At 42.0% G+C, this 23,283-nt stretch overlaps 1 protein-coding gene across 1 annotated transcript; it reads right to left on the reverse strand.

Moving 5' to 3' along the window:
- Positions 1–7,757: 7,757 nt before the first annotated feature.
- On the reverse strand, positions 7,758–22,875 carry LOC137295106 (uncharacterized). Its single transcript, XM_067826402.1, has 8 exons — positions 22,761–22,875; positions 16,871–18,043; positions 15,937–16,070; positions 14,748–14,962; positions 12,492–12,757; positions 11,056–11,262; positions 10,172–10,277; positions 7,758–9,462 (listed from the first exon to the last, which is right to left on the reverse strand). Exons 2-8 carry the CDS (start codon positions 18,030–18,032, stop codon positions 9,345–9,347), a joined length of 2,208 nt encoding a protein of 735 aa, XP_067682503.1. The 5' UTR covers positions 18,033–18,043; positions 22,761–22,875; the 3' UTR covers positions 7,758–9,344.
- Between the last annotated feature and the right edge of the window lie 408 nt (positions 22,876–23,283).

Raw genomic sequence — 23,283 nt, forward strand, 5'->3', positions numbered from 1 at the left:
TTAAGTCTTTATTTCATTGTTACGGACTACATCACTGTTCATGCACAGCATACGATACTTTGTAATCAAACGTTGAAAATGGCGTAAAACTAAACTCACTCCGTCAGTTGTGATCAAACAAGATGGTGCCCACGTTTAGGTTCATGTGATGAAGACGCATACCCAGCATGGCGATGTCCCTGTTTTTTTACGCATACACACGCACACAACCCAGACTGACTAATCCAAGACATTTAATTGGACATGTCACATGGAAGCGACACAAAAGTGTAATCTACTGTTTTTATTAGCCCACTGATCTGTCGTACAGACCCTGAAGTATATATATCCAAGAAAGCCCACGCAAGTCTAGAAAATGTGGCAAGTCTAGATTTCCATCTGAAAATGAAGGTCTCGGGGCTCCATTTCATTATATATTTTTTTTCACTATGAACGTTTTTATCAGTAAAATATGTTCATTTCAGAGACTAGCTGTTAGTCTATTAGCGCACGTGCTAGACTAACAATAGTTTGTGAAAATATGTATTTTCATATTAACATATTAACAAGCTACACATTGATTTAAAAGGACCCAGGATGAGAATGGCCGTTCAGACCTTTTAAAATTCTCCATTTGGGAAGTGACATTTCAGTGAAGGCTGAACGGAAGGGAGAGGCTTATAGGACTAGGACCGTGAGACATTTCAGTGAAGACTGGACGGAAGGGAGAGGATTATAGGACGAGGACCGTGAGACATTTCAGTGAAGGCTGGACGGAAGGGAGAGGATTATAGGACGAGGACCGTGAGACATCACAGTAAAGGCTGGACGGAAGGGAGAGGATTATAGGGCTAGGGCCGTGAGACATTTCAGTGAAGGCTGGACGGAAGGGAGAGGATTATAGGACGAGGACCGTGAGACATCACAGTGAAGGCTGGACGGAAGGGAAATGATTATATGGTTGGACCGTGAGACATCACAGTGAAGGCTGGACGGAAGGGAGAGGATTATAGGACGAGGACCGTGAGACATCACAGTGAAGGCTGGACGGAAGGGAAAGGATTAAAGGGTTGGACCGTGAGACATCACAGTGAAGGCTGGACGGAAGGGAAAGGATTATAGGACTAGGGCCGTGAGACATCACAGTGAAGGCTGGACGGAAGGGAGAGGATTATAGGACTAGGACAGTGAGACATCACAGTGAAGGCTGGACGGAAGGGAGAGGATTATAGGACTAGGGCCGTGAGACATCACAGTGAAGGCTGGACGGAAGGGAGAGGATTATAGGACTAAGACAGTGAGACATCAAAATGAAGACTGTACGGAAGGGAAAGGATTATATGGTTGGACCGTGAGACCTCACAGTGAAGGCTGGACGGAAGGGAGAGGATTATAGGACTAGGGCCGTGAGACATCACAGTGAAGGCTGGACGGAAGGGAGAGGATTTAGGACTAAGACAGTGAGACTTCACAGTGAAGACTGTACGGAAGGGAAAGGATTATATGGTTGGACCGTGAGACATCACAGTGAAGGCTGAACGGAAGGGAGAAGATTATAGGACTAGGGCCGTGAGACATTTCAGTGAAGGCTGGACAGAAGGGAGAGGATTATAGGACTAAGACATTGAGACAACACAGTGAAGGCTGGACGGAAGGGAGAAGATTATAGGACTAGGGCCGTGAGACATTTCAGTGAAGGCTGGGCAGAAGGGAGAGGATTATAGGACTAAGACATTGAGACAACACAGTGAAGGCTGGACGGAAGGTAGAGGATTATAGGACTAGGACCGTGAGACATTTCAGTGAAGACTGGACGGAAGGGAAACTAGTAGTACGTATGTTCTTAACCGTGTTTAGCTTTGTTCCAGCAATATTGCCACAGGGCAGACCCTGAATGGGCTTCATGCTTCGGACCCATGTGGTGAATCGTAAACGGATCTCCGACGTGACGAGCGAACGCTTTAACCGCTGGGCCACCCCCGAAGAGAGAGTTATAGAGGGTTGGGACTGTGAGTCAGTCGAGACAAGATGGGTATACGACACGGCAACAGAAACCAGAGGGTAATGAAACTGAATTATATCTATCGGGCATCATCTGACTTTTACTCTTTGAACTCTCAAACTCTCAAAATGAATTTCTTTGTAGGGTAGGCATGATGTTCGCACACACAACTGGGTCAGTAGAACTGGAATACCACATGTTTCATCCCACCAAAGAAATGACTGAAGATGTTTCTATTACCCAGTCATTATAACCATATTTTAAATAAATGTGTGTTTTAGTTCATATTGTGATATTTGATCTATCTGTGTGAACGATGGGTTTACACTCTTCGCCCTGTAAACTTCTCTTCATTAGCTTTGCGCGGTTAGGTAGCCTTTTATTGGTTGAACCATCTACACGCCAAAGACCCGTGTTCGATTCCCCTTATGGATGCAGTGTGTGAAGCTCATTTTTGGTTCTGGCAACAAACCGTAGCTTCGAAATCTTGTCTATGTACTTTCACAATTCCACATCTGCTGACCACTAATATATTACTGTCTGTTAGTAATGAAGGGGGATCAGTATATAGCTTAATCTTTTGAAGAAATTAACACTGACTCCATATCCATATATGTTGTTTCATCACAGTGTTTAAAGTCAACGAATTGCTTCGAATCATGGTCTGCCATTATGTATATAAAGAGTGTTCAAAGCGAACCAAACTCAGACACACAGTATACCTTGTACACCAATTACCACGGTAACGCTTATATGGTGACTGGCGTAAACTATCTTACCGAGTGATATTTTAAACCACTTTCACCACCAATATAAGTAGACCTATATATTATAACAGTCCGTGAAATCTTCAAATTCACCACCTGTCTTCATATTCAATAGAACGACAGATTTTTAAGAATTTGGATCTCGCTAAGGTGACACTAAAAATATTCGTAGGCGGATTGGGGTGGTGGTGGGTAATGGGGCGAAGGGGGAGTCGTGTCTTTTCTGAACTGTTTGCAAACTTACAAACGCCACACAACACACACTACCCCACCACCGCCGCTGTTTTTTTTCCTTTTTCAAAAAGTTGTATCTGCCCTTGTAAACGCTTTCAGGCGTATATCTAGAGACAGCCTAAAATGTGGTTGCATCTACGAGGACAAAGTGACCTGATGATGTTACTGTTGCCGGTGAAGGTGATTCAGTCAGGCCGTGACACGATAGTTTAGATCGCTCTGTGGGAGCCGGCTTAATAACATCAAACCATCCAAGGTCTATAAAACTACCGTGAAAGAGAGTATAATGTTCAGTTGTTTCGGCACTGAACCCACCTTTTACAATGGGCTATTGTCGTGGAGGTCCCATCTGGAAACGAATCGCCAAAGTACATACGAGACTAGTGTTATCTTATATACTCTTTTTTAAAAAAAGTAGGGGAATCCGAACTTTCAGTTTGGATAGGAAGTTTTAACGTTGACAAACGTTTCAAGGTCAGGTCCAGGCATATTATGAACGCACCACAAATTGCCTCTATTATCACCCCTAAACACAACGAATGATATGCAGGTGAACAACACGTGCATGGGGTCCCATTCTTGAATTTGACGGATTTCAAGAAGGTCGAGAAATCACTTAGAATATTATCATCTTGCATCACACATTTGTTAGTATTTGTTTCTCATCGTTTGTTTTAAAATTTAAATCGTACACATGCAATCATCTTTCACAAGCGACTACATTCCAAATAACTGTGGTTGTAAGGAAGTGCAAATGGTGATGCACTCTCAAAAGATTTAATATTATCATATCAACATTGATTGACTCCAATAAATCTCCTACATAATAGTAATCGTATAAAAAAAAATAAGTTCCCCTACTTTTTTATGAGTATACGTAACTGGTCTGCCGGCCCCCGGCGAATAAAGTATTTTACTAAGTGGAAAAATTCGAAGAACTGGACTAAGATCGACAGTGGCAAATTTGAGTAAAACCCATGGTATTCCGGTTAAGAATCATAAGTACCCAGCTACTCTGTCTACAGTCCCCATACTCTGTCTACAATCACGTTACTGTCCCACCTGTCCAGCCCTATCTAACAGATCTAGATACCATTATTGAGTAGTTAGTTAGTTAGTTAGTGTGTGTGTGTGTGTGTGTGTGTGTGTGTGTGTGTGTGTGTGTGAGAGAGAGAGAGAGAGAGAGAGAGAGAGAGAGAGAGAGGTGGGTGTCGTCATCAGTTCTGAGCACATGTCCAGGAGGGGGATTCATTGATTATGTACATGGCAAGCTAGCGGGGGGGGGGGGGGGGGGGGGGGTCACTTGTCACTTGTTCACTTACTCACATTAATTGTACATCCACCTCGAGAAATCATCACTCCACCACCACCACCACCACCCCACCCCCAGCCATAAATTATGATCGGTCCTTAAGAAACGTTCCCGATGCACCGGTCAAGATATGTCAGAAACATGGCTGCTAACGTGACTGCAAGTGATTTGGCACAAAATTGTACTTTGATCGTTTCACTGGAAAACATAACCGCACGTTTCATCGAATGCTGCTGTGAGTGAAATTACATAATAAAAAACATCGATTACTTTGAGACAAGAATAACATTACATGATAAAATGAGAATTTCTCTAGAGCGTTTTCGTATCCCAATATCGTATTTTTGTGTTATGTAATTATTTTCACTTAAACTTACGATACATCAAGGAAAAGAGTATGTGGCATGTAATTATTATTCCAAACATGAAATTTACACAAACGAAAAACCCGAGGTTAATATTCTCTACTTGACATTCTAAAGTGCAAGTGTAATCAAAATCAATATGAACGACCGGAGCCCTCTTTGGCATTGCTGACGTATTCAGAAACCATTGCTGACGTATTCAGATACCATTGCTGACGTATTCAGATACCATCGCTGACGTTTTCGGATGTCTTTGTGGTAGTAAGATTGAGTGACGTGGCAGAGGCGTTGACGCTACGCTTCATTACCCTTGGTGCCATGGACATACACAACCTTTTGTTGAAGATGCCAAGTTTTCTCGACAGATTATATTATTGAAAGATAACAGAGGGTATTTTACATTCGAATCAGAATTCGTTGATTTTGGAAATTTCTTGCGTGAAACTATATTATTCTCTTCACCAAGACGTATACTGCTGGTTTGAAGGACCAAATTCTTCGATGGCGCTATATCCCAGCAACGACGAGTATGCGATTCATCAGTCATTCTACCATGACTCAAGAAAATACTGGATTTTGATTGGTTGTTCAGAAAAATTAGACGGTATGAATTCTGGATTGACGCTATCTGATTTTCCAATTCGGTTCCAGTTGAAATTTAGTCGCCATCAATTCAGTACAGCATGTCTGTCTCCTAAATAAATCGAATAAATACGATTATCCGTCTTCCACCACTCATAAGCAAAACAGAGAATGAAATGTTTGAATGGGTGGTGGGGGTTGTGTGTGGTTTTTTTTGTTTTGTTTTTCTAAATAGACAGGACCATAAGACTTTTGACTCTAACGTTTAGATTCTTTCTTAATCATCATAGGAAAGTGATTTTTAGTTGAGAATGAAGACAGTTACAGTTAATCACCACCTAAAAACGATATGAATACGCAATAGCTAGCACTGTCGCACAGAGGAGTTGAATGAATCGTCTGTCTGACACAATACTGACCACATACAAGCGGGCAGGTGACCATCGCGGACACACAGACTGCCTGCATCGTACCTTCACACGTCGCCAGAGAAACTATTCAGGAACCTATAAAAGTCTACTAAATTCAACTTTTAATACGACCGGTAATTGTAATCGTGTCGTTTTACGCCTTTTTAGCATCATTCTAGGAATATCACGACCGGGGATATTAGCAATGAACTTCACACATTGTACTGATGTTGGAAGTATAGAAACCGGTTCTTCCACATGATAGGCGAGTTCTGTAAGCACTGGGCCCCGTCAACCAGTGTGGTGTGGTGCGGTGTGGTGTTGCAGTGCAGTGCAGTGCAGTGCAGCGTGGTGTAGTGTAGTGTTGTCTTCAGTTGTAGTGTAGCGTAGTCGAGTGGAGTGTAGTATAGTGTGGGGTGGCGTAGTTTTGTGTTATGTTGAGTAGTTGTGTGTTCTGTTGTGTAGTGCAGTACGGTGTGGCGTAGTGTAGTGTAGTGTAGTGTAGTGTGGCGTAGTGTAGTGTAGTGTAGTGTAGTGTTGTATTCTGTTGTGTAGTGTACTGTTGTATTCTGTTGTGTAGTGAAGTAGGTGTAGTGCAGTGTGTAGTGTAGCATAATGTAACGTCGTGAAGTATAGTGTAGTTCAGTGTAGTGTAGTATCGGTAGATTACAGTGTACGTAAAGTATAAAAGACATTATTCATATATATGGTTAGCGAAACCGTTCTTTTTTGTGGCCTAAAGCCCAAATACAACATGTGAACGAAGATTTTGTATTTCTGTGTTGGATAACATATAACTCAGTGTTATGTGCAATATCAAATTTGAATTCAGAACAATAGTATATACAGTAAGGCCTTCGTATTCTGTTGAACCATTCTTGTAGATCCATCGTAGAACCGCTAATTGTCTCCCTTGGATTAGTAAGTTTATTCGAAATGATTGCCGGAAAATCACGGAAGCGTGAGTAAAATGTGAAGGACTGGCGTAGCCATTTTTTAGCGGCAATCATCTGTAGCGAGTAATTTAGAGTTATCCACCTTGTGTAAACTTTATTCAGACAGTGTAAATGTTTAGGAAATTTTGCTACATGAAACACTTTATGGCGGCACTGATGGCTAGAAGGACTTTTATAGTATTTCTCATCAGCCACTCCTCCAATGTTGCCGTTATATATATATGTTCCCCACCAGGAAGAAAAAAAACAGAGGCTAACTCAAACTCGAAAATCCTAACCTAAAACCGTAATCTGACCCTGAGTATTAGAGGAAAGGATTATTGGTAAGCGTGGTAAAATAGTAAAAAAAATAAGGTGGCGAACATTTTGTAAAATCGCACCTATTGAAAAGATTTACGCCAGTTTCATAAAGCATATCCTTATCTTACTATTGTACGCTGTATACGCTAGACGGGAATTCCCCTGAAACATACAATAAAGTAAAATTCTAACGTTTAAATCACAGATTTGTTTCGACGATGTTAACTGCCAGTTAATGAATGTACTGGTAAGTATGATATGACTTTCTGGCGTTCTCATCTTGCTGTTCCACTTCAAGTCCAGCCAGCGAGGAGTATGATTTGTTTGGATAGTTGACATTTGTTATCTGTCTGATACACTAGCAACGTCACCAAGAGTCAATCGCTACTCAATTAGCTGACTAGATCCTCGACAGAGGATGTTGTCTTGAATGACTCCTTAAACGTCTGTTGTTAATACTTGCATGGTGTCCTCGATGGAAGTCACTAACGAACTCTAATCGAGGGTCTCTGGCTTCGAAACGGCACCCGATTCAAACTACTAGTATGCTTTTTAGACGCCCCAAAGGTTCTGATCCGCCTGATGCTCGCTAGGTAGTAACCTCCCCCCACCCAAGCGATCCAGCGTTGTGTTGATAACCTTAAGTTAAGCTTACTTATCTATCTATGGTATCAATGTTCTTCTAATCGGGTCTAATCACGGAATGCTAAGATGTACCTGCTCGAACAGCTCGGCGTTGCCCGTTACTCCGTCTCCTCAGATCTTCGCGTGAAAGGAAGCGTAATTCAAACTGACAAACGTATTTTAAAACTATTGTCAGTACCCAGTATCTACAGATAAAATGCTAGTGACCTCTTTAGCAGTTTACGGTTTAGTTACAAGTGGGTATAACATACAACTTCAGTTTCCATGACAATATGAATCATTCGTTTCACCTGGAATTTTAACTATACACATGGGTATATAATTACTTATATGCATATTTACATTACTTACAGACATTCTCCCTAAAGTAAAGTTTTCTTCCGCCCAGTCCTTATCATAAGCATATAGCCGCGAATGAGGCTAAATCGTACAGCTTCAAGCACTATCTAATTGGGTCTGCTTCTGAATTATAAAGGAATGCTGACTCCTTTATAATTTCTGGGCCTCTTCTACCAATACCCATGGAATCACTCCACGTGTCCCACATATCACCGTAGACACACAGAGACATACTGTCAACCACTCATTCGCAAGTACTCGTCTCTTTCCGTGACCTACGCCAGCCGGCTTGCCGGGATGACACGAGTTGTTACGCATGTCAACCACTATCAGTTCACATCGGAGATAACCGGGGTGATTGGTCAGCGATAACAACATTAGGTTAGGTCGGTCATACACTATGTTCCTTACTGTAGCTTGGAGAGCTTGAACTTGATCAGAAACAACCCTGGCATATTCTAGATTTGGAAGAACGTGTAAGATTGTGAGTGGCTGCAGTGTCACAATCAAATGAAGGACGTTCCCTGTTTTACAACTGATCACATTGTGCAGTGGAGGGAATGTTGTTTTGCGCCGCGATCAGCAGCATTCACGATTCAAAATCGCTACTACACTTCCGTTAAACAGATGATCACGTGAACTAAGACCTAACAGTGTCCAACAGTAGCTGATGACACAATTTGCATAAAAAAAGAAAGGATTGTTCCATTCGTGTTCATTCACGGCATGTCAGCGTATTGTGTATGACAGCATGCAGCATTCATTTGACACAATTCAGAATTCCGATACTATGATAAACACATCCCTTACATAAAGCATCCGACTGTCATAAATCTATGTTTAAGTTACGATCCGCTTTGCGCTACAATCGTCGCAAACCTGTGTTGATGTATGGAACTTACGATCAGTTTAGCACTACTACTGTCGTAAATTTGTGTTGAAATACGATAGTTACAATCAGCTTAGCGCCACGATTTCTCTGAGGAACGGGGTAGACGACACAATCCAGGTCACGTCACGTCACGTCACGTGTCACACTTTGCACGTAATTTCTCTGGCTCGTGACTTAATTTCTTTGTAGAACAATCCGGCACATCAACGATCTCAGCACAGAATTTCTCTTGCTCATTTGCGTAGTCTGATTGGACGCCTATTTTTAGCATCACGAAATTTGTAATTTATGAAAATAATTAAAATAAAGTACACTGAATATACGAAACTGCAATGCAGTATACGTCAATATCTTGTGACAATTTTTGTTATGAAGAGGCGACTGACATGTATCTGGTGGCTTGGTGTTGTCATGTTATACACGTGCAGTTGAAAGTCTCGGGCGAGGCATAAACAGTATTCGATCCTTCGCTTCCTTTTCGCACGTTCAAACATCACAATAATAATGGTCATCCAAGTACAGTCTTGATTTCCCATGGACATGACGTCACAATGCGCAGATTTAAGATACAATGGAGATGGTCCTGAAGGTGGCGTTGTCCTCATCAATGATGTCGTCTTTGTCCTCGTGCAATATGCCCGACGTGTCCAGTTCCCCAAGGTTCGTCAGCCGGAACGTCCTATAAAGGAACGATGTCTAGAAGCAACCAAGGGACAGTTACAGTGGGTATTGGATGTCGACCAGGCTATACACTTTGGTGACAGATTCTTTATAATAATGAATTAAAGGGGCGTAAAAAAGTGCTTAAAACATCATATTATCGCGACAATTTATCAGGTGTGGGAGTCCTGAAGCTTATAAAATATATATGTGGGAGACGACTATCCTGTCCATTGATACTGACAAGAACATACCTAGACATACACTTGTACCCAGTTGTACTCAATGGAAATTAAACTAAAACTTACATATATTTTAACTTGCCTTTCAACCAACTAAACGTGAAATCCCATTTTAACCGACTATATATAAAATCCCATTTTAACAAAAAAAAAACAAAACAAAACAACCGTGAAATCCCCTTTTAACCAACTAAACGTGAAATCCCCCTTTTAATGTAACGAAAAATGTAAAATATATCTACAAGCAATAAGGTTTACACTTAAGCTTAACATGAAAAATAACTTTTGTAGCAGATCCTGGTGCAGTTAAAGGACATAACCAAAGGAGAAAGATACTACATGTTCTAGAAATCATATACAATGTACGTCATATATATCTTAATATTCAAATTAAAGAATAAGATCTCTAGAACAGGACGAATATTGACACAAATTGAGCTTGGAATGGAACTCCATGTCCTAGTCGAGTTCAGTCGTTACACTCACACAATGCCCCTCTTCTTCCGGCGGATGTAGATGATGACGCTCATTGCGATGATGAGGAAGACACCGACACACGATACCACCACAGCCACTGTCAAGGTCACGTTGTCTGTTAAAGAAAGAGTGAGTGAGAGTTTTGGGTTTCATGCTGCTTTCAGCAACATAACGAATGCGGACACAAAAATAGGTATTGCACGTGCATCTAGTGGGGAATCGAAGCAAGTGAACGCTTTCACCACAAGACTACCCAAACACTCCGTGAAAAGAAAGAGATGTTTTAAACATTTCATCAAAGACAATAGTAGCCTCATTATTAAATGCTGAACGTTTGTCTACGGTATATTTGCATCAACAAGTTCGGGATTTAATTCTAGACCTGATTTTATCAACAGTTTGATGGGGAATCTTTACCCTCCATAGACTTTCAACCGCATCAGGTGTTCATTTCGTGAAAGGTTGTATATTGCTACACACTTTGTCTCCCGTAAACTGTTACACAATCTTGACACTAGGTGTAGTGCTGGGATAAATCGAATCTTCTCGTATGTTATTAAGAGGATGGTTAATACGGAATGCAGATATTACAAGAAAATATGTTCAAATAACAGATGGATTATATAATTACTGTAAACACTGACAGTGTATTTAATAGAAAATGCATAACGTTTGGTTTTCTTTGTTGTGTATCACCTCTTTCTGAAGTTCCAAGCTTATGACGTTTTGTAAATAATCGAGAGTGTGGACAAGACATCACGAGCATCGATGCTTGCAAATGAAAACTGATTAATGAGATGATAAACGTATGCGTGATTACCTAAACCTGTACACATTCCAATTATTTACAAAAGACACACTATCTCCAAAATGATAACTTGAGCATATCTCACCGTCGTTGTCACTGCCGGGTTTGGTGGCTGGCGGTAAGCAGTCCTGGAAGCAAGAGGAGTCGGTGTTGTAGCTGCGAGGGCCGACAATGACGGTGTTGGAAGTGTGCACGAAGTTGCGGAAACCCTGGAAGATGAGGTGGGACTGCCAGGGAAAGCTTGATTCCAGATAGGCCTCGAAGATGAGGCTCCCGCATATGTACTGCCTCTCTGATGATAACATGAGCGAATATTGTTTTACAATATTTCATATATTTCAGAGTGATGAGAGTGCGACGAAAACTGGAGACCCGACTTAAGCCCGAAGCGTGGAGGTATCAGTATATGGTTAGTTTTTATCAATACTGTTCAGATATTTGGAGAAATGCACAGTGAATAAGGCGGCACTTGGACCAGTTACCAATGTCTGAAAGATTAAGGGTTGTAACACAGTGATACATGTCAGTTAACTTCATAAGATTTTAAAATTTTGATATAATTTTTGGGTAGGGTCTTGAGTGCTTGTATTTGTTTTAGATGGTTTTGTAAATTTCTGACCCCCACTCCAGCAACAGGCTTAGGATGGGATACAATAGGATATCTATATAGCGCACATTTCCATGCAACTAGTGCTTACACAAGGCGCTGGTATTTGTTTCCCTCGATCATTGGATGTCAATCTCAGCGTCACATCGTATTATCAGTCTCCCTAGGGAGTATACAATCACCTACAAGAGGTGATCTCTGAGTATTCGAGCCTTGAACTGATAAGGCTGTGAGAGGCATCATGAGCTTCAACGTAATTGAGATACCTTGCCATGCATCAAGGTAGAGGGTCTTAGTAAATGTACTAAGTTGTGAGTTGCTGAGAACCAGTTGTAACCCACTCATGACAAAGATGAATCATTGAATTGACATGACATATTTAAGACTATGGAGTCAAATGTACATTTGAGGGAACATTCTCTTTAAATCCACCCTCAAGGATATATTAATACACAAAGTTAATGTCCTGGGCACCGTTGTATAAAGTCACCCAAGCGCTAAGGTAACCGTAACTCTCACACCTTAACACAGGCTTAAGGCAGTCTCAGCGCTTTTGAACAACACCTTTTCTGACGTGTAAAGCTGCGAGATCTTTGGCTTGCGGGAACGCTGTGAAACGGGGTATAGGTTCTAGGCTTAATAGAAGGGGCAGACGACTCAAAAACCTAAGCTCTATTAAGATGATCCCACCAGGTGCTCGTGAATCAACTATGGTAGTGGTAACATCCGTCAAGGTCAAGATGTCTGGCAGCAAACGTGTTTGTTGTGTTTGAGACTGGATGGCACCAAGCACAGAAGTATACACTGGTCAAGTATAAACACGTACTGGAGTCTCTTTTACTGGAACAGTTCTTAGGCTGACTTTACTGTTACTGTACATTTTAGCCATGAAAATAGGAAATAGCTGTTCATACCTTTCACAAGCACCTGGGACAATCCACATTTGCACTTGTCGTTGACACTGTTCACGATGACGTCAATTAGGCTCTGTTGGAGTGCTTTGTTGGACCGGAAGTCCTGGCAGTTGGCATCCGTGAGTTTAAACTGGACCCTGTTGCCGTAACCCGTTGTGCAGTTGTTTGATCGGCCGATGGTAGAGGGCGCTAAGATGAAGGATCCTGGATCTTTGATGTCATCCCCGCACCTGCTGATACTCACGTGCGATCTTCCACTTACCAAACTGTGAACGGAATAGTAGTAGTAGTGCTAGTAGTAGTAGTATCAGCAGCAGCAGTAATAGTAGTAGTAGCAGCAGCAGCAGTAGTAACAGAATCAGCAGTAGCAGTAATAGTAGTTGTAGTAGCAGTAGTAGTAGTTGTTGTTGTTTATAGTGTACTGTTAATAATACTTGTAACTCATTACGTGGATAACTCTGAATGTAAAATGAATTTTGTGTCACCGTGTCCCCATTTGAATAAAATGTTATTAACATAGTTCAGAAACCTCGCAAATATGGGGACCTCGCTTACAAAATGTAACTCTTGCATCTCTAGTACCATGTTGTCTCTTTGTTCTGCCTGCCTAGGTTATGTACTTCCTAATGTGATTGTTGACACTGGGGAAGTACCCGTATCTGTTGAGCCAGGAACACATCACTCCTGACAGACTGGGTGATGCAGACGGCTACTGTTGGGATGTCAAGTTTTATATAAGCTGAACAAAACAGATAGCTTCTCAACAAACATTTGAAATCATCTGACCCGGGGTCTGGGGAGACAATACTGAAAGGAGCCGCAGTTCTCAGAGCAGAGTTGATTCCCTTGGACTTGAAACTTATCATGTTTAGATTTCCAGGTAGTCCTGATCATGTATTTCAGTGTATTTACCGTGTATTTCGTTAAAGTGTTAAACATCTACAACCCATTCTGCTTGCCCTGATCCAGTCATCCATTGCGTGACCGTGTCACAACTGGTTGGGTCTATTATTGTGAAGGGGTCAGCATGTCTGAACAACTGAGACAAGGTCGCCGTTTGACATCTCACGATAGAGAAATGATCAGCAATGTCAAACTTTCTTTTAACATACGGAGTATAGATGGTTTAACGCTTCCGATTATGTCTGTAACGAATCCATGTATGCATGTTTCGCGGGTACTAAACTCTAAGTACATTCTCCCCTATTTAATGAAGTTAACCCGACCTGCAGTTTGTGCCATTTGACCCCCCAAATCATGCTTATGCAGAGTAGGTCAGGTCAAGTCGAACAGACTGTAAGACGTTGATCACTTCGGTATTCACTGTTTCTTCCTTCACCAAGCTGACACGTGAATGTGTCAAAGTCAGAAACTGTGTAAGCCTCACACAGTCGACACAGACAACATTGCTGGGACTGCGTGATAATGGCGGCATTACCTATGCCATGATGACGTAGCTCAGTCACTTCAGAAGAGTGAGCGAGTGTTTTTAAGTTTTACGCCATTTTAACAATATTCCAGCAATACCCATGAGGGAATCAAACACTCATCTTCGGCGTGACGAGCGAACGCTTTAACCACTAGGCTATCCCAGCCCCCTGCGAATGAACAACCGTGGACATTGGAGAAAACTGTCAACGCGTACATATGGTTGACGGGAATCTGTTCGGTGTTAGATGAAGAGTAAGTCGATGATGAATGAATACGCCGTTCGAACTTCTTTGGCTGGTTTCACAAGACCTGACAAACAAGTATATATACCGGTACATGAATGAGGTGAGCGGACTTCCAGCTCAGCCCCAGGGCCTTTCCTACGAGCGGTATAATCCTGCTCGTGGTCGTCCCTACACAGACAGTCGGAATACCGGACTCCGCCCTCACATCTTCAGTATATAGATGTGAGCATACACATATATACAGTTTTTAACAACAATGGACAAGCAAAGATTCAACAATGGACAGATAGAGAAACAATGGCACTTCCTTCTAGAGTCGATGTGATGACAGACACAACTATGTAGGATGACCAATAAAGGCCATAAATATCATATACGGTAATTAATGGGAGTGACAAAGAGGAAAAGGGTAGCTGATAAAACAATGTGCTCTGTGGTAGTGATAAAGATTAAGAATGCAGATTGAATAATAATAAATAAATATCATATGGCCTCGCCACACAGTTTTAAGGCTTTAGAAATATTTGGACGTGGCTGTTCTGAAGTAGACACTATAACAAAACAATGACGGTGTAATTACCCTGGATTGACAGTGAAGATTCTGTTGGTCGACTGAGGTACTAGGTTCTCCAAGATGTCCGCGTGTATATCTTCCTCGGTAGTACGCACGATGAAGGAGTCCAATAGTCCACGTATCTGGTTTATTGGGACGTGTTCGGTGTAGTGCTGGAACCATTTGGAGTTGTCGTATAATGCAACCGCCACGGACGAATCGTTGGCTGTGTGGTTGCGTTTCTGGATGAGGAAGCAGAACGATTGATGACGCTGCAGTAGTAGTAGTAGTAGTAGTAGTAGTAGTAGTAGTAGTAGGAGGAGGAGGAGGAGGAGGAGGAGGAGGAGGAGCAGCAGCAGCAGCAGCAGCAGTAATAGAAAGCATTTCGAATCGGGGGTCATCTCAAAAACAATATATTTTTTTAAATCTCTAATCCTCGCAAAGACACGAGGGCCTGTGGTTTCAGCACCCCAACGAGACATATACTTCTAGTATGGAAGCCGAAAGGAGACATAGCTCTATCGCGAGAACGGGATAAATCGATTGTAACTGATGGAGCACGAGACGAGACAGCCATAGCTGGTTAGTTGTTGTTTGACGTCGCACTCCAACTATATGGCGTCGGTCTGCAGCATGTAAATGATCCAGTTCTGAGCAGACAATTCAGTGATCAACATCAAGAGCATCGATCTACGCGGTTGGGATATGATGACATGTGTCAACCAAGTCAGCGAGCCTGGCCGCATGATCCGGTTAGTCGCACCTTGTGACAAACTTGCGTTGCTGAAGACCAATTCAAACCGATCTTGAGAAAGCAATAACATGAGACGATAAATTGATCGCTGTGCAAAATCGCTTTCTCGTCTCGCGTTATCGCTATATTGCTTTCTCTCGGCGATACAGCCATGTAACTCTCGGCCACCATGATTTAACCAACTGTCTCAGACGTAGTGCGTGGTTGTGACTTCGGTATCCACTTCGTTAGCTACCAACTCATAACAAAAGTGAGTGAGTAAATTTGGTTTTACGCAGCTTTCAACATTATTCCAGCAATATCACCGCTGGGGAGCACAGTTAATGGGCTTCACTCATGGAGAATCGAGCCCGGGTCTTCAGCGTGACGGGCGAACGCTAAAATCACTCTTCTACTTCGCTGCCCCTCATTTTAACAACAAAAAAACCCACGTAAACGCTATAACGACCATATTCAAATTACCAGGAAGTAATGCACTACAAAGATACCGCTCCCACTGATGACGTCGTGCTTGCCAAATCGTTTGTGGAAGAGAGTCTCTGTCGATTTCCCATCAAACACCACCAGAGAAAAGTTGTCCAACGTCATGTTTGGTCCTGCAAGAATCAGAGCTTTGATGAATGGCGTCTCTCTCACATCAATTGACACATCGTCCATCCATCTATCCATACGCACGCAGACATAGCAAGATGTACAGGTACACTGTAATCACGATGATAATTACACAAGAATATGACAAATGCTCCCTTTTAGTATCGAATGATCGAAGAAATCTCGAGCAAACGAGATCCAGTGTTTCATGGTGCCGTCCGCCGTGTGCAAATGCTATGATGCAGTCACAGTTGACTTAATAACTACACACTGTCGCCTCGTAGAGACTTCTGTTGACAGTACGGAAACTGTCGTTTATCGCCAACAACATCACTATCCGCAAGTAATCATGTCTGGACTGGGCGAACCGGCGATTTCTTTTCTGAGAAACGCCGAACTTATTCGTAGACTATTACACACCCCCCCCCCCCCTCCCCTCACACACAAACACAAACACACCATCCTATAGGACCGGCATGGTTTGCTGGGACCAATTCCAACCCTGAATCACTAGGAGAACATATTTGTGACTACGGGCAACAATACAATATCGAGTATATTATTTTTTATTCGTCTTCATTTTATTCTTTGAAACGTTGCAGTGGTTGTTCTGGTCCCACCATCAGGTAAGACTTTAGGTTCGTGCCTCTCAAGCAGATTTATCAGGTCAGATTTCCCTGATGGGACAAGAACAAGCCCTGCAACGTTATATACAAAGAATAAAAAAGAACGAGATACTCTATGTTCATCAAACAGCATCTTCTAAAATGTCATTCAAGAAATAACAAAATAGATTACTTGTTACCTCTTAGTTCTATAAATGAGTTGTTGACATCATTCCGCACAAGAATGCTGACCTCGTTGATAACGGGGTTTTTGAGGAATGGTGCAACAGTTGAGGACGTTGGCGGTAATGATGCAGTGACAGACACACTGCTGGTAGAGGCTGGGGGACTGGATGACACTTTAGTTCTAGATGTTCCAGTAGGCCCCTGTTCTGTGCCATTAGAGGAATGTGAAGAGGAGGACGTAGGTAGTTTTGGAGAAGCTGAAGTTCGAGTTGATTTTGACTTTGTTGACGCTGATGAAGACGGTGAGGCTGGTTGCTTTGTAGAAGATGAACTTCTTGGTGATGTTGGATTAATTGACGCTGATGGAGACTGTGAGGATGGTGGTTTTGTAGAAGCTGAAGTTTGTGGTGACGTCGACGTATGTTGACGTACTGACGGTCGCGTTGATCTGTTCCTAACAACACTGGTCGTAGTTGTACTCGAAGGTTCAGGCATTGCTGATGTGATTGTTTCATCGCTTGTCATTCCGGTAGAGTCTGAAGCTTGCAATTCTGGTCTGTTTTTCGCAGGACTGGCAGCATCATCCAGTTCATCACCCGGTTCATCTTCCACTTCACCAAAGCTGTCGTCTACCGTAAATACATCAATGTACGGGGAGCAGGCATTGTCCTCCCACATCGTGGGAAATGACTGGACATATGACGAGCCACACCAACTGAGCGAGAGACTTTTGTTATCAACCAAACCATAATCATTCAATCCATTGTCTTTGGCGAGTGCCTGGGCCCGTGAATCTGAATAGTTAAATGAATAAATTACGCCATCAATGACAGTTCCTCGTTCCAACAGCACAATGGCCCACGGTTGGTGATCATCCACATCCTCCCCTAGTGCAATGTTACATATGGCGTACTTCCGGTTCCGGTGAGGGTCTTCAGACAGTTGTACATCGTACGTAGAAGTGTTCGACATCAACGTTACACTGTACTGAGATATTGTAAGAGGTTGCGCGGGAAGTGATATTTCTACAAATCCTTGACGATTCTCATCGAGAGTCCAGAGTTTGAATTCATTTATGCAAGGATGTTTTTCTAAGAAACATTGTTTTGTGTGACAGAAGGACACAAATGTGAAGAAAAATATCCCGACGTGGAAATGCAGATTGTTGAATGTCATCACTGCAGGTGCTGCAATGAAAACCGAATATTAATCAGTAACATAAAGGGATGTCGTATCAGTACTCCTGTGCGGCTTAGGGCGGGAGGTAGGACAGTGGTTAAACCGTTCGCCCGTCACGCCAAAGACCCGAATTCGATTTCCACGTGGGTACAATATCATTCACTTACAATGTGATGGCGATGGCGGTCGGTAACGTATCGAAGATCCGGGGTAGAATAGGACTTCAACAGCACATGCTTGCCACAAAAGACGACTCTGCTTGATTTAAGAGGCCTCTAACGGGATCGGGTGGTCAGACTTGCTGACTTGGTTGACACATGTCATCAGTTTTCATTTGGGCAGATCGATGCTCATGCTGTTGATCAATAGATTTTCTGGTAGAGTCGATTATTAACAGATCGCCGTCATATACATGGAATATTGCCGCGTGTTTCGTAAACACTCACTCACTCACTCATTCACGGTAACCAATCAAGTGCAACTGCACAATGCACCGATTTACACCATTATAGCATCGATATGCATCAGCTGAGACAGCGACCCTGTCCGGCGATCCGTTACACGTCTCTAACTGCATAATGCCAGCAATACCACGGCGGACGACACTGTGAAATGGTTTTACACATTGTGCCTAAGTGGGGAATCAAAATCGGCTGTTCGGCGGACGCTTTAACCATTATGTTATCCCATCACCATAGGGTTCCTGAAGGTGTCTTGTATACATCCAAATCAAGGGACATTTTCAGTATTTACCAGTTTTAACCATGCCAACTGGTTCTAATTTTCGTTCTGTGTGATTGGACGGGATGACCGCGAACTTGCTGAGATAACTTGAGGAGTCTCTACGTCATATTTAGTTGACTTGGTAACCCAGTAGATTCAGGGGCAGGGTTCGAGTCCCAATTCGTTGCTACACTATCAGAGTAAGGCATTTAACCACCATCATCCAATGTCAGCGGGCTAACCCAATCAGCCACCGAGATCTCCACTATAAGGAAACTGCGACAACCTGTAGCCTAGTTGACGTACTGTTTGGATGCAAATAGATCCTATTTCTGGTCGAGGTCGCCCCGCACCTCTACCACCGCAGCAATATATTTTGAATTCCTTTCTGATCGGTAATAGCTGAAATGGCCACCACTTTACCAAGAAAGAGTAATATCATGTCTGACACGTGTTACAGACCATTTTCTAAAAGGCATCGTGGATTCTGTTCTATCTTTACCACATATTAACCGTGAAGCAATGATGCTTATGCTTATCACCGTCCTCTTGCCACTGTGTCATGATGTGAGTGAGTGAGTCTGTTACCAGTATTCCAGTAATATCACAGAGGAAGACACCAGAAAATGAGCTTCACTCATTGTACCCATGTGGGGAATCGAACCTGGGTCTTTGGCGTGACGAGTGAATGCTTTAACCACCTGGCTACACCACCTCCCCTCATATGCGAGGTGTTCGTACCACCTTGTCTCTGTCCAACAGGTATTATGCAAGCCAGTAAAATTCCTATGAACTGTAATCTGTTCTTAGCTTAAAATAAACAATAAACATATAAACACACATATATGCAAAGTTAATAATTGGGTATAAATGTATGAAGAACAATGACTGGTTTTACGTCATTTACCTGTGCTCTGAAATATGTATCTATACGTATATGTTGAAATATGTATATGTTTACCTATACATTATATAACATGTTTGAATGCATAATCACAACTCCATATCAGAAATTGCAAAGTTAATTCAATAGTTTTATCCTAATACCAACAGGTCTTTATTCATTTCAGAATTTTAATTGGATTTTATTTAAAGGTCACATGCAACGTAAAATACAACTTTGCAGATTCTGGTACCTTTCGGTATGCACTTACCGAAACAAATCATAAAAATGCCAATTCAACCTATAAAGTTGAAAAAAACGCGATGAAAAAAAAGCCCGCGAAATCGGAGTTCAAACGTTTCACTAAATTCCCCCCAGCGCTGGGGGGAAAACTGGTTTCAACAGCTGTGCTGCGCTGCGTCCATTACACATGCGCAGTGAACAGGTTCGCGGAGCTTGAAACAGTATGCATGCCCAGCATCTGAGGTCGTGAGCAGTAGTCTAATCTTGGTTGTGTACACAAACAAGTAAATAATCTACTCGTTACGTAAAAAAAACTTGTTGATTGTGGTAAGCAGTCTCTGTCACAGAGAAAGCTCAGTGTCTGGTTTATTCACACCTATATGTCTGCCTGCCTGTCTGCTAAAGACAACATGCAGTACACAGCTTCAATCATTGACCACGTGCAATTTGAACTTAACACCTATCAGACTATACGACATAAAGAAAATGAGTTGATTTATGACTCGTGCACCCGAGCCCCGTCTCTGCCACATTATGTCATTAGGCACGTGTGATACACATGACATGTTTTTATGTCTGTGGGTTGCAAGCAAACTACATTCACTTTTTTTTCGGATGACTGGATCTGACGGAAACTGGTGCAAACTCTTGTCAGTTTCAAGTCCTGCTTTGCACTTGGACGAATGACAGATTCCAGCCACGCAGTAGTTTACCATCTTTACTGACATGATTTTTTATTGGATCGAGCGGAAATTCAGAGAACATGTATTTTCAAAATCCAGCATCTCTATATACATTCTTTCTGGATAACGACTTCTTTTAGTGTGTATGATTTTGTTTGACAGCAGTATATGAATCCATACTGAAACGACGCATCAAGTACACAAAAAGAAGTTGTTATCCATAAAGAATCTTACTTTCATGTGACTGACCATGGGCACTTCTAAAATGCCCACAAAACAGATCACCTTTCTGTACACACAATGAACACTCAGCATATCAGCAAATGACACAGCCAATCAGAGGCCGTCGTTACACTTGAGTGCACATCCACAAGCTATGACTGGGTTCGGTCTCCCGAGGGCTTCGTTTCGGGGGCCCAAGTACAAAATATTGCACTTTTGAATCGCGACTGTACGCTTATAATTTTGTTTATTTGTTTTTTTTTTAAAAGAAGCAATGTATATTATACGTCATGAATAAGTGATAAATGTGTTTAATTATGTTTGATTTTTTGGTTGCATGTGACCTTTAATGTTTTGAAGATTCGTTATAGTTACCTTGGTGCGCCAGTCATACGGTACAATACAATGTATACAGATAGTGTTATCTATGCATGTGATAACCAGTACAGATATGATCATGTGTGTATACGTATCAACTATACTTTCATATTTCTACTTACTTATTTCGCGTCTTCTAGAACATCACTCGCTGTACATTTTAAACATGAGGCAATGCGGGAATTGCTGTATTGTGTCTGGTGTAAAGTCTATGGGTTCTTAAACCCACTCAATACATCAGCTACAAGCACATATCCATCACATAATAATATCAAGTCGACCTGAGGCCTTGGCCATGCGTACTATGCTGAGGCCAATTAAGAAGCAGGCAATGTACTTCTCCAATTATATCAAAGGATATACACAGGATATATACACAGGATATATACACAGGATATATACACAGGAGAACTACACCAGTGAAAATTTGTTGTTATTGTTTGTGTGTTGTTTAACGTTATCTCCGCAACATTCAAGCTATATGCATGGCGGCGGTCTGTAAACGGTCTAGTCTGGACCAGACAACCCAGAGATCAACACCCTGGGAATTCGATAAAATGAGTCAACCAAGTCATACAACCTGTCCACTTGACCACCACTACGACAATTTTGAGGTTTGTTGCAGACCAGTTCTCACTCGGACCTCTGTGGTTAACCACTTGAAACAGCTCTTCGTGTTGAAGGATGATTTCGCAATGAATGTTCAATCCCATGTTATCTGGACGTGTTGACTGCGAGCCAGTGGATCACTTGGTAATGAACGAAGTTATCGACACTGAGCCTTGGTGCATTGCTCCCCTCCTAGATGAGGTGTCTGGACCCCTATTTTAACCCGAACCTTTATTTGAACTCGGAATTCCCACCGAATATCGCTTTATTATAACGGGGACACAATACGAATAGCTTCTAACAGATCCTCACTATAATCGGACATTAAGGCGTCAAATGATGTGATATAAGCTGTCTCATCTGCTACGGAACCAATGTGCGGAATCAATGTGACATCGAGTAGTGATATTTAGAACGCTGGAAGATCTGATATTTCGATCGACACAATTCGATATACATGAAAACAATGTCAGCGTTGAAGTGAAGCTTGACCATCCATTAATGATATTTGAATATCAGAAGAACTGAATTGTCGACACAGGTCACTACACATGGTAACAATGTCAGTGTAGAAGAAAAGCTCGAATGTAACTTCCAGTAACGATAATCAGAATGTAAGAAGATCTGATACGTCGACACAATTCGATATACAAGATAACAATGTCAGTGTTTGGGGTAAGGTTGGATATAACATCCACTGAAGTGATTTAGAATATCAGAAGAACTGATATGTCGACACAATGTGAATATACGTGATAACAATATCAGCGTTTGGGAGAAACTGGGATATAACAACCAGCAATATTATTTAGAATATTCAAAGATCTGATATGTCGAAACAGTGAATATACATGATAACAACGTCAATCTTGAAGAGAAGCTTGATAATATCAATACCATACTTAAAGGGAAACAGGAATATTTACATCCTTATAATAACATTACGACCACATGTATACAACATATTGAAGAATATTTATTTACCTTCGTGGGTTGACCCGTCCGTAATGTATAGGGTAGTCTACCAGTCTGAACTTAGCCCTGACTAATTGTCAGTGTTATCAGAGAAGAAGCGGTACAGATTGATATCGTGTTTCATATCACAAGCACTGAGTTGTCTGACAGTTATAATCAGCCATAGGCAGATATAAGAGTGGTTCAGTGTTAGTAAGTTACACAATCATGGGTTGAATTACACAACACGTGGCTGAAAAGAACTGTTGTGAGTGAGTGAGTGAGTGAGTGAGTGAGTATGGTTTAAAGAAGCTTTTAGCAATATCACGGCGGGGGACACCAGAGCAAACTGTAATCGCTATGTGCAATGAATGAGTGGATTTAGTTCTAGGCTGGTTTAGTCATGTGTGCAAACTCAACGTGTGTTCGTCCTAATCACAGCACTGACCTGTGAACAATGGTTGTGTTGTCAGAACAGGTAGCCTAGTGGTTACAGCGTTCGCTCGTCACGCCAAAAGCCCAGGTTCGATTCCCCCCGCAGTCAAAAGCTGTG

Source organism: Haliotis asinina, chromosome 8, assembly GCF_037392515.1.
Source record: "Haliotis asinina isolate JCU_RB_2024 chromosome 8, JCU_Hal_asi_v2, whole genome shotgun sequence".
Taxonomy (NCBI): domain Eukaryota; kingdom Metazoa; phylum Mollusca; class Gastropoda; order Lepetellida; family Haliotidae; genus Haliotis; species Haliotis asinina.